Here is a 12902-nt window from a genome sequence, read left to right as displayed (position 1 = left end):
AATTAAGAGCGTCGGCGGGGCACGAGGGAGACGAGGCCGAGGCCATCTCCGCGGGCCTTCTACATTAAATCCTTCCTCGGCGTGCGAGGGCACCGACCTCGAAGCCGAGGAAAGAATCTTAGTCACCTATTACATTAGATGCAGAGTAAAGGAATAACAGAGGAGGTGGCGCTGACCCAAAAGGGTTTTACACCTCAACAGAGCGATGGCTCATGATGCAATACAGTCCTGTCATCAAAAAAGTGCTGTGAATCAACTCAAGAGCACAAATATTCTCACTCGAATAAAATGAGACTCACATGCACTCCAAACGGCTGTTCCCCTGTGATAGCGGGATGAAAGAGTTTGCTTCTGATTTAATATCCTATCTCTCTCTTCCCATCTGTTCTGCTTCTGTTTAGGAATTTAGCTAAATTGCAACAAATTGTTTGCATGACTGTATCACTTCATTTAAACTTCTCAAGTAGCCAGTTCACGTCTGAGACCCCGGTAAGGATGATGAATCAACACTCAAGCATCAAATACTGCTCTAATGTTAGAGGCCGTACTTGCATCAACTACACTTTATTTCACTTGACAGTAGTGTACTGTTAGGTACACTGAATTACAGTTTTATTTTTGTTGAATGAACCGTCATTTCATGGTGGCCCATCTTCACCCCAATGGCCTAATACATTGATGTTGGGAAAGTGGGCTTGTGAGTCCTATACTGACGCAGCATTGCATATTGACGCGTTAGGCTTTCAATTGAAGCACACGTCTCGGCTTATTACACGTTTCCCTTAAATGGTGCAGCTTTAGATTCTGAGTCAGACGGAAGGGGTCAGCTTCAGAGGACAGAGGGAGTGGAGGACAAAGGATAGTCCAAGAGAAATCCTATGAGGTAATGGACGTCTCCAGTGGCAGGTCTTCAGATGTGAATAGCATAAAATAGTACACTTGCTGTCTGGGTTTACAAAGAGTGAATCTGCATGTAAATGATGCGCGGAGTGGTAAGGGCACTGACACTTATACTCTCTCTGGTGGCCACAGGTCCTCACCATCACACATGAGAGCGCTCGGCTTGTGCTCTTACCTGTCTCTCCCTGGTGCCTGAGTGGAGACGGTAACAGAACGAGAACAAGAGGGACCAGAGGGCGGTAAATTGGCGAGAAGAGGCAAAGGCCGTTCCAAAGGTCAAGAAGGAGAGGCGGCGTGATGAAGAGGCGGACACAGAGGGGATGATGGGGCTGGACAAGTGGGCTGTTGTGTCCTCCTGGGGGAGACTTGGGACACTTTGCACATCTGCTAGGGCGTGTCCTCCTCATTCCCAAAGCAATGTCAACCTGATTAGCTCAGGGTTGGAAGAGACAAATAACAATCTAAAGTTCTTCATCCTTTTATGGCGGCACGTGACGGGAAGACGAGTTTGCGAGGGCACTAAGCCTTTTAGGAGATGCCTGCTCCTCCTCCTAAATTACTTAAAAGATATTTTCTCTAAATAGGATTCTGCAGCTTCCAGCCAGCAGGTCTCTGCTGACCAAAGGCCTCTCACTCCATGAATCAGCTTTACGCTGAGTGTATTAATCCAGGAAATGTGACCAAAACTATGATTGTGAGGATCAGGTAAACAGATGCACCAAACGCTTGTCACAACACCAGAGTCCCAATTTCACAGTGGTCTGTGTACAGCACTCCTTAGTTGTAGAAACTTTGGGCTCTACAGATTGAGCCATTAGCTTCACACAGCTCAAATCCAAGCTGATGTTCAAAGCTTGACCACCAATGATGAGTCATTTGAAAGATCGTCAAATCCTGAAGATGAGTTAGATCAGAGCAACCAGGCCCCACATGACCACAAGCTTCAGGCTGGTGTTGAGACCAGCAAAAAACTGTTTTAAAACTGTTTAAAAATTTAAATCCACCCATCAATCATATTATTATATTACCATCTTGGACACATTTTATTGGGTAAGTCAGAATAAAAACTGCTTTAATAATCAGGCACTATTTTTTTTTAATTTTATTTTCACTTTTTGTATTGTTTTTGTATATTAAAAATACTGATAAATACCTTTAAATCGTTCCTACTGCACATTTAATTGACTTTCTTCTTTCTGAAAACTTACCTTACCTTCAATTTCATTCACTTTTTGTAAAGAATTTGTCGCATGTATGTTTTCTTTTTTAAGTACAACTCAATGTTGGAATTAATTTGAAAATAGTGGACAGTTGTAAATACATTTTTAGGGCTAAGCAGCAATAGCCAATTTTCAATTACACAACCACAACCTTGACCTAAAACCAACAAGGCCAAGACCACAAAGAAAACCATGATTTTTGTTTCTGTACATTAATTATTTTACACATACATTAGATTGATTTGTAATTACATCTGGAGCACATCAGACCGATTCAGAGCTGATATGAATTTTATTATAAAATATTCTGGTTGATATTTTAATATAAAGCACATCATCATTTGATATGTAGTATAGTAAAGTATAGTTGTACAATCAAGTCACGTTACTAGTAATATTTGCACCACAATACGCAACAGCAAAATGTTTGCAAATAAAGTTTTTGCACTCGACAGCTAGCTATATATATTTTGACTTAAGCAATACGTAAACGATTAATCAGATTTCATTCATCTTTGTCCCTGACTTCATTAGCGCTTGAATATTAGATATGAAACTTGTGTGATATTGCCGTCTTTTTTATAATAGTTTGCAAACACATGAAGACAGGAAATAAATCTGGTAAAAAACAAGACTTATTTTAGGCCTCCCACTGAACCTCCAGCTCTCACTTATGTATCGATATCGATACATGTATTTGCAGCTCCACAACAGTGTGGGCTCAACCCTGTTCGGTATGAGCAGATTTGTATTTTTGGAGAAATAAATCTAATACAGAACGCTTTGTTGAGATTCATTTGTGAGTAAGGAGCTGTGTGTGCTTCTGCGCGGGGCTGGACGTGCTGGACTAGACACCCACATGTCATCTCTGACACGTCAGCCTGAACCCCCGAGGCGATCAAACCCTAATACTGCTTATGTCCCACTTTTTCACCCTCTTGCACAGAACCTGGGGGACAGCCCCCCCTCATTGTCTGTCATTGACTTATAATGACAATAGATCACACCAGCTCTGCTGCATCAATCTCAGCGAGATAACATCGGCCGATGACTCCAGCATGAGCGCGAATATTAGCTTTACGGACTGTACAGAGGGATGAGCTGGGAGCTGCAACTATATTCCCCCCTTATTTACACAACTGAGTAGGTAAATAATCACACAGGGAAGGGGCACATTATTTGGAGGAGCAGATGAGCGGTGAGAGGAGGTTTGCTGGGGAATAGAGCTGCTTTGAAGCCTGCAACTCTATTCTGGAGAAAAGAAGCATCACAGTGTTATTTCACATCCTCAGATATAAAGGGAAGAACATAATAACTTCTGGAAAGCCTGGATCTGAGCTGCCCTGCCTCCCCCCCTTTCTCCCGCGCCCGCCCACACCCCTGCCTCATCCGCCATACACCCACTACTCCTGCCTCAATCTTTGGTTTCAAAGGAGGCGAATCAGCCAGTAGGACAGAAGGTTATGCATTAGTACTGGTCATTGCTCAAAGAGTGAGTGTTATAAATAATAAAGGCTTGTGAAGGACACCAGGGCTGCGGGATGCATCTCTGGTTCATGCCACACAAGTCAAAGACAAGACTGTAATTTCGATTCCGAAAAACGTGACCCTTGTAGCTTCAATTACGTCTCAGCAGCGCCGAGCGCGTCCATGCCAGTGGATGCGACGTCTCTTTGTTAGCTTGACATGAAAGGTTTATTGATATTGGTTTTGGAGAGCATTCGGCACAACGTGGACATTCTCTAATGACTTCCCAACTTAAATAAAGTGTACTGCTAAAATAGATGTATTTCCTTCCCTGCGATTGCCTGACGACTGATCTTGACTTCTCTTTGAGTCTGGGGAAAAATAATCACAACTTTGAATATAAGCAGGAAAACCCATTCTGTACACGTACCAGGATTTGGCCTGTTGACCCCAAAAGTTGCTGTTTTCTAAGTCCTCTAAGCAGCTCCACAGCCACATAGCAGTTATGCTACATTCAGGATTATTAAACTATGAAAAGAATGCACCAAACAAATCTTAATTTTATTAGTGTTGAACCATGGCTTCTATTTTTAGAAGTTGGACAAATCCATGGACTTTGCAAGTACAGCTACAGTATGAATAATCTTTTTATATTCCATTGCAATAATTGGCAGTGTCTGAACATCATCATTGAGACACCTCAACTGACTCTTGCCTGGAAGCAGCAGCTCTACTGCAAGTCCCTTGCAGATGATACTAAACAGTCACTAAAGAAATCTGATGTCTCAGAACAGCTTGAATATGGATTTTCTTTTTGCGGCTGAATATTATGACTCATTCTAGCCAGGGCCATGTATCCTTATGTTAATGTCACACATATTGCCCCACCACAAACCGCAAGTGAGCCGTAACCTCGCGAATCCTTTCAAGTCAAACTAATCTTTGAATCTGTGGTGTCCAGGCAACACTCACAGCAAGAGTTTTTCTAATGCCTCTAAAGTCAAAATACAGTTAGACGATCACAACTTCACCTAAAGAGGCCCAATCTAAATTATCCAACAATAAATAACATGTTCATCAGTCAAACATCAGGCCATAGGTTGATAAAGAAAATAAACTGCGAGTCCCTCAACGCACTTCTTCGCCCCCCCGAGCTACTGTCATAACGACACTGCGGTTACATTAGCGGATGTACTACACCTACTTTACAGGCACACATTAAGCTTGTTGTCAAGTTTACGCTGATCGCTGAAATCCCCTTAATGAGATCCTCCTCCTGGGAACAGCCTTGTTCCCCCTCGCCCTCTTTTATGCTCATCTTATTTACTCAGCCTGGCTCATTCAGCAGAAGGTTTGAGCCACTTTATTACTTAACCTCGCCACACAACATTACGAGGCTCTTTGCATCAGCAAGCAGCCCGCCCCACCATGCTTCCTGCTCACTAAGCAGATTACACAAAAATAATAAGAACTCCTGCCTCCAGCGGTGTGTGCATAAACGTGTCTTTGTGCGTCTACATGCATTTGTGAGGGGAAATGGAAGGACGGGAGAACATGTTTTGTACTTGACGTACATTATGAGAGAACATTACTGGGTGTGCATGTAAAATTAATGCACTTCACTTGTTTGTGCACAAAAAACACAATAGCGGGTCTGGACAGCGTCAATAAAAACTCAGCGTTGCAGGGTGGGGAAAACAACGCTTAAAGATTACAGGGATAGATAGAGAAGAGGCCAGGGAGAATTAAAAACAATCAAAGAAGGGAAAAGTTGTAAAATAAAATAATGAATTATGGTAATATCAGAGACATGTTAGTAATGACTCAAGCGCACTACACTATAAAAACAGTAATTAAGATATACATTTGCTTTGCTTGTAAGCAAGCATTATATATTTAGGAAAATGTATTACAAAAACAAAAGATGTCTGAATAATTAAATGTTATATTGACTGTTTTTTTTTCAATTAAACAAAAATAGAAAATATACAACAATAAAATGACATAAAAATAAATACAGAGACATTTTATTTCAAGAAAATTACAACAAGAAATTAAATTGGAAAAGAAAACGTATACATAAATTGGAATGCAATAAATAAGGAATCTATATATACAAAAATATTTTGATTTTATAGTCATGAGACACCACAAGCTCGATATGTTTTGCATTATTATTATTATTATTATTATTATTATTATCCATTCATTTCTATTCCAGTGCAATTGTTATTCTCATTTCTTAAAAAATGCTAATGGTACTCGAAACTCTTTTTCCAGTGCCTCTGAAATTAACTTGAATACATTCACAAATTATGCTATATCTCAATACATATATAGAACCAAAACAGATGGGGGCATTATCAAGTTTTACAAATCCTGAAAATCAAGGTTTCGCGTCACAATCAAGCGTATTGTCTGTCTTTTCTTCCCTGTGACCTCCAACGCCAGGAATCAATGAAAGATTCATTTTGTACTTTTGGGTTGGGGGCGGGGGGCTCTGTAGGTGACCTTTGTGAAAATGTTCCACCATTTTGGCAGAATCCGTATAAGTGCAGACCATTTGGTGTAGACAGTAAGTGTGTGAAATGAGTGCTCCTGTCGTTCCGGCCGGGCTCTCTTTGACAGCCTGATGATAGAAGCGTCACATCCTTGGGAGAGTAAATGCAAACTGACAAGAGATGAGCCTTTGGTTGCTGAATATAATACGGAATTGTGCTCTGAGTGTCTTATTATCTTGTCTGTTGATGTCTGAAAGGGGGAGATTTACTCGAGAAGAGAAGACAGAAACTGTACGCAGCCAACACCATCTTGTCCTCTGGATGAGAGAAATTGCTTGCCCTACTAACCACAGCTTTCCCACCTCATGTGCACTTCTACTTGGAATAAACACACGGCAGCAGGATGTTTGTGGTGCCTCATAGCCCCTGTTAGCTGAAGTGGAAGACTATTTGCACAGACGAGCTTTTAGGAGGAGAACGACCCTTTCCCCGCCGCGGTAGACGCGCAGTGGGTGTAGCTGGTGGACAATTTACTGTGGACAAACATGACCACAACTGTCATTGTCTCCCACTTACTTCTAATATCGACACAGTTGTATCAACACACACAAGACTTGACAACTCGGTAGGACAGCAGTTCGATACCACAACAGGAATTAGGGCGAGTACTATCAACACGACAGTATTACCACCATGAAACCAAATCAGCCTTGCTCATCTTTGTGTATTTATCAGAGCAAATGTGTGGTGTCGCTGCAGTCTGCCCTCGGGACGCCATCCTCTCCGGAGAGAGCCAACGATGATGGCCTCAGAACTTGGACTGAAGTGTGGGTGAGACAGTGTGACGACACACTTTCATAACGTGCCATTTACCCATGGACAGCGTCAGCATGGGTGCTGACCTTTCTATTAGAGTTGAACTAATTTGACAGCCGGCTGGTTGATCGATGCCGTATGGCTTATAGCTAACCAACACCAGAATTGTTCAGCAAGTGAATACGTTAAGGCCAAGAATCCTGCGTTATTACTGAAAGAACATCACAGCTGCTGGACTTCAATAAGAATCGGAAGTTCCAGATTTGTCAGAGATATGGAGTAGAGCCCTGCTTTGGGCCTCTAACATGCATTTACATCATAGCTTTTAACATGGAAGACACTCACACAGACACACTAGTAAGGTCAGATGTAAGAGCTGCTCAGACCAGTATTAGGATGCGCAGCCAGTTCCAGATGGAGAAGGTTGGTTACAAACGTTCTGAAGGTTTTTTTAATTTTATTTTAACCGATGTTCACAGTAGGTCACATGCAGGTGATTGGAACATAAGTTTAAATGCCACTGGCTACTAAACTAAGTTTGTTTGTAATTCATCAAAATTGCTGTGTCAGCATATTCACCACTGACTCCACCTTAAAGAACACATGAAGCACTTGTTCACAGAAATTCCCTTCCATTAAAAGGCGATTTCTAGAGTAACTGCACAAAACTAGCCTGATATAAGCCCAACGTGGTCATGTTTTTTAGTGTTTAAACTGGCATTGAATTCAATTTTGAGACAGCAATACCTATAACGGTCATGTAGGCTGCATAAAATGACTTGACAGGCCTCACTAAGCCCACGGACCTCCTGTAATCGGTCCGGAATCAAATACCAATGAACGATTAACAAATCCTTCATGGATGGTGTAACTAGGCCTTGAGAGTAAATATCAACACAAAACCAGAGTTAAGGATTGTCGTACTGACAAGAAAGTAAGAGACATCATCCATTCAGGATCAGGCTGTTCTCTAGATAATTCCATCCCTTCACCAAAACAATTCACAGGTCTGGGAGTAGATTAGAAAAGTCATGACTTGCCCAGCTTTCTAACCAGAATATGAGGAGCAATTTCATTAGTAAATCCCCTCAAATTACATTCAACTGAGTGGGGCTACAGTGGGTGAAAGAAGCAGCACAGCAGTGATATTATACACTCACCTGCAGTTATAGTTTCCCTACTACAAGTATTCTGCAGATGATTTAAAGCGTACCACCATTTTTGAAATATCAACCTACTTTGTTCAGCCATGTATTCCCTAACGGGACTGCCGAAGTTTGGCAAAGATTGTTGATCATTTCCATATCCAGACATGTAAGAGCCTCGCGAAGCTTCTTCAACCGTTTATGAGGCGAACGAAAGACTCCAGTTCCATCTGTCTTCGCGGTAACTAACGGCGCCTCTCCCAGAGAACGTGCTGTCAATCACAAAATTGGAGCACCTTATTAGAGAAATTATGCAAAACTAAGAGACATAAAACCTTGCAAAGTTATCGCTTTAACGCTGTAGGATCTGAACTTGACTTTCACCTTCATCTGTTGCGCAGCGGGAGACTCACCGGAGTGAAATCAAACACCGAGCTGAGGCCTTCTTAAGCGACTGTTCTCTCGTCACTTGCATTTATACTCATTTTGTCTGCCAGCAGCTATAATAAGCGACACTGTGATTAACTGTAACCTATTTACTCAATCATGCCTACAATGATCTGTGTCTGCAGCTAAAAAAAAGAAAACCTCTTCACCTCATCGTTGGAAGCTAATTATTAGGAAACAGTTTATGGAGTTTAATAATCAATACTGTCTATAATAATAATGATAATAAACCAAAATGACAAATCTATATGTCAATAATCCTTGTACTGTACAGGGATTCCTCTGAACGTTATGGGTCCAGTTCCCTTCCCCACCGTCCCGGAGGAGACGACCACTCTGTCTGGTCTTCAGTCGCAGCTTCAGACGGGGCGAAGAGCCCTTGGCGCAGCCAGCGGCTCAAACCAAACCTGCCACTGGCAATGCTGTCGGCTGTGCCACTGGCCACAGACCTAAAATCCACATGGCCAACGGTGGCAACTGACCAGGACAGCATGCTGTCTTGTTTCCAGCTAAAGAGCCATTGATGTCGTAAAAACACGTAACACTGACATGACAACGTCATACAGCAAATCTTTAAATCTCACTTTTCTTTGTTTGAATAGAAGCATTTAAAACACAGCAGCCATTCTAACCGACCCACCCACAACTCTCCCAATTCATCTGAGTTGCATGTTTAGTTGAAGCGCCCCACCTTGGGTCATGTGACCCTGAAGCGCTTTCCATAACATTCCCGGAGGTTTTGCTCTTTAGGTGTGACATCCCTTGACTATCGGCTTTACCACATGTTGCTCTTACTCCTAACATCTCAATTTAGGTACAGAACGATTCACTCCTTTTTCAAAAATATGGTCGAGCAGTGTATTAGAGTTCATTAATATACAAAAAAAATACTATTTAATTAGTTATTGTCACTACTACAGGACAAAAAACATTTTCTCAAGCTAATTAAACACAATAGGAAATATTTGAAATACTTTAATCATGTCTTCATTCGCCTAATCCTACATAAATATAAGACATTTCATACACATGTCAACCTCATCAGTCAACTACACCGTGGCTTGAGTCATTCAATTGTGAAGCATATTGAACTGTTTCCACACACATTCGATCCGAAAAAAACAGTAGAAAGAAATTTAACTTTGCTTTTTCAAATAAGAAAACTTGACAGACAAGAGAATACACACATAAAATGTTGTTAATAATGTATTAATAAGAATTCATGATGAACAGCAAATGTTAAAATGTTAAACATGACGTGCAGCAATCTACAATAAGCAGATTTATTCTTATTTGTCTGTGAAATAAAATATTTATTAACCTATAATTCTATCAACATAATAAAGTGATAAGACTTGACGCTTTAATCCAAATACCACTTCAAATCCAGCCCATAATTCTGACATGGGTGCTCCACAAGCTGCTGGTTATTTTTGAGGTCAGGGCTCTGAAGAGCGTCAGAAGAAATCGCACTGATTGGGTTTGAAAGTAAGATTTGGTTCACCCTCCTCGGAATTCTTATTTTCTTTTCATTACACTGCTTTTCACATCAAACCCTGCTAATGCCCGGCATTAAAAATTAAAGGCAGAGACTTCAGAGGTTACACACTTCTGGCTGCAGACATTCATGTGCACCGTTTAGCAGCCAAAACAGAAGCGTGTCTCAAAGTGCAAATCAAAAAATGAAATTAAAAGACTGAGAAAACTGACTCCAATTTAGTGGACAAGCATAAACAAAAGATCCATAAAGAAACGTAGCGATGTATAAAATGTGATCAGAGCAGATCAGAGATTATTCCTAAAAAGAGAATTCCTAATCAACATAAGCAATACACATATTAATATTTAAAGATGATGCATATGAATATATTCTTTTTCTCAAGAAAATTATGAATGTAAAGTCAATTAAGCTGAATCAGTCCACCAAATTATAACGAATCTAATAATGCAATAAAATAATATCCATGTTAAAGCACATTTCTCAATGTTTTAAAAAAATATCAAACCAAGATTTTTGGCTACATGACAAGTCATTTAAAATAAAAAGCTTCAGCTTTCATGAGCAGCGTGTGTGCCATATTATAAACACATTCTTTGACACATCTTGAAATCAATAAATGAAATGATGAATGAATTGGCTTAATTTAAGACATTACGTGAATGTTATGCCTAAGACGTAATGAGTACTGTGAGTCATAAAAAGTGATAAGAAGCACTGAATATTCTCACTGAAGAAAACACTCTTATTTAGCTCAAATCTGCTTCATAAATTCAAGAAGAAACAGCATAGCCAACTAGTTCACTGAGTACCAAATTATCAAATGATGCTTTTGAATTAAAAACTCATCCTTTAAGAAACTCTTTGAAGACTAAAAGAGAGTGAAATGTACTTTGAGACAAATGTACTTTACTTGTGTTGTACACAAAGACTGTTTTGAGAGGAAAACGGCGTTTGAAGAAAACAAGTTGCAACTATAGATAAAGTTGTGCTCAGCAGTTGAAGTTACTTTCTGACACCTGTCCCGGCAGAGGAATCTCCTCCCCGTGGGCCCAGGAGGAGAAAAGAGGGGCGACTCACCGTACAGCTTGGCTGGAGTCCCCTCTCTGTCGGCCGCATCGGAGGGCAGGAGCAGGGGCTCGTCGTTCAGATCGCTGTCCGGGGTGGCCACTTTGTCGTCTGCCCGTAGTTCTGCCGCGCTCATGTCGCTGCGCAGGGAGAGCAGCGGCTTGCTGAGCTGCCCTGTAATCATCGGATCCTGGACGGAGCTGGACCCCAGGTGGGAGACGAGGAGCAGATTAGGAGAAAAAAAAACCAGAAGGAAAAGCTCAGCTTAGATGTGCGTTGGTCTCTCACCCTAACCGTCTCGATGTCTCCCTCTCTCTCCTCTCTCCTTTCTATCGCTCACTCATCACTCGCCCTCTCTCTCCTCCTCCCTCCCTTCCTCTCTCTCCTGCTCCCTCTTTTATCTCAAGCTGGTGCTTCCCGCTGATACTGCCCGAGTTACAGAGCGCGTGGCTTTACAGAGGGCTCATTAGTACCCGACGTCTTCTGCGGGGCGACGAATACATTCAATAAATGTAATTCAACATAGGTAAAACTGAAATGACGTGATGCGCACCAGCGATTACGCCGATTTGGGTGGATGTTGGGGACATGGAACGAGATCAAAGGTGACACGTCGCAGCAGAGACCTGAACACAGGACAGAGCTGCTGGCGTTTTCCAAAATTCTCCCCCAATTATTTATATTTGCTCAATCGCATATCTCATGGACATTGACATTTACATACACTGAACACATCCGTTCCACGGAGACACATCATGTCTGACGTGACACAACTTCTATGATGAAGTGAATTTGCAAAACAAGATGTAAAGAGAAAGTTAAATCTGCACTCGAATGTTGAACTCAAAATGCTACACAGATGAGTCAGTGTTAATTAAAGATGTCAGCATTATTTAACTTTACTAGAAAAACTTAACATCAATTTTACTGAAAGTTGAACTAAGTTGTTCACGTAACTTAAACCAGGAAAATTATAGTTGAACTTTAATTTCCCATAATTATATTAACTATGGGAATGCTTTAATTATACAAATGCAACTGATATTTTTACTGCAATGTCTGAGCAAAAAAGCAGAAATTTAAATGAGTCTGAAAATGATAAGGAGACTGTCGACATTTCTAAATACTATAATGACATAAACATAACTATACCTCATAGATTTATATCAAACTTTCAGTGTATTTAATCACTTTCATTTTCCAAACATTACTGCTTGTCTTTTCATTGGAACTAGGTTTATTAATGTGTGACATGAGTTGGATAAAAACAATGACTGCTAATGCAATAAAATAAAAAATGAATAAATTGATGTCAGTTCAAATAATACTTACTACAACTGTATCCATCTTTTTATTTCTATATTTGCAACTGATTTTTTAACATCTTATGTAGCTGCTAAGGGCCTTCATTAACTTTAATTCTGCATCACCTCATCTGCTCTTACTACTGTCACACATTTTTATACTGATTAAAACTCTATTTCTGTGATACTTCCGAGTGATACTTTTAAGTGTGGAGAATAAATCTTTTAGAAATAGATTGCAGATGATGAAGTGATCTCAAACAGGAATGCTGGAAGATAAACACTTTGCTAAGAGAATGAGAAACTTTCTTCCATGCCCTTCCTTTGTACAATTTCATAACCAATTCAGACTGGAGTGGATTACACATGAAATCACATAATAGGAAGGACAAGTATAGTTTTGAAAAGGAAACTTGGAAGAGAAGAACATTTCAAACCTCGCAGGCAACTGCTGGGTTACAGCATTTCGGCTAAAGGATAGCGACTAGATTACATGTCTGAGTCAGTTTTGTTTTATTACTGAATTGCTTGTTGAA

At 40.6% G+C, this 12902-nt stretch overlaps 1 protein-coding gene across 3 annotated transcripts in view; it reads right to left on the bottom strand.

The window, feature by feature from the left end:
• The window catches only part of pou6f2 (POU class 6 homeobox 2), a 105757-nt gene that overhangs the window by 83692 nt on the left and 9163 nt on the right, over positions 1-12902 (bottom strand). For 2 of the 3 annotated variants that reach the window (XM_053858473.1, XM_053858474.1), the window contains one exon: positions 11075-11262. In XM_053858473.1, coding sequence (XP_053714448.1) covers positions 11075-11262 — 188 coding nt within the window. The remainder of the gene's footprint in view (positions 1-11074; positions 11263-12902) is intronic. The other variant, XM_053858475.1, reaches the window with a different exon arrangement.

The sequence above is a fragment of the Synchiropus splendidus genome, chromosome 3, assembly GCF_027744825.2.
Source record: "Synchiropus splendidus isolate RoL2022-P1 chromosome 3, RoL_Sspl_1.0, whole genome shotgun sequence".
Taxonomy (NCBI): domain Eukaryota; kingdom Metazoa; phylum Chordata; class Actinopteri; order Syngnathiformes; family Callionymidae; genus Synchiropus; species Synchiropus splendidus.
The sequence above is the reverse complement of the archived record's forward strand: the minus strand, read 5'-3'. Positions and strand labels throughout refer to the sequence as shown.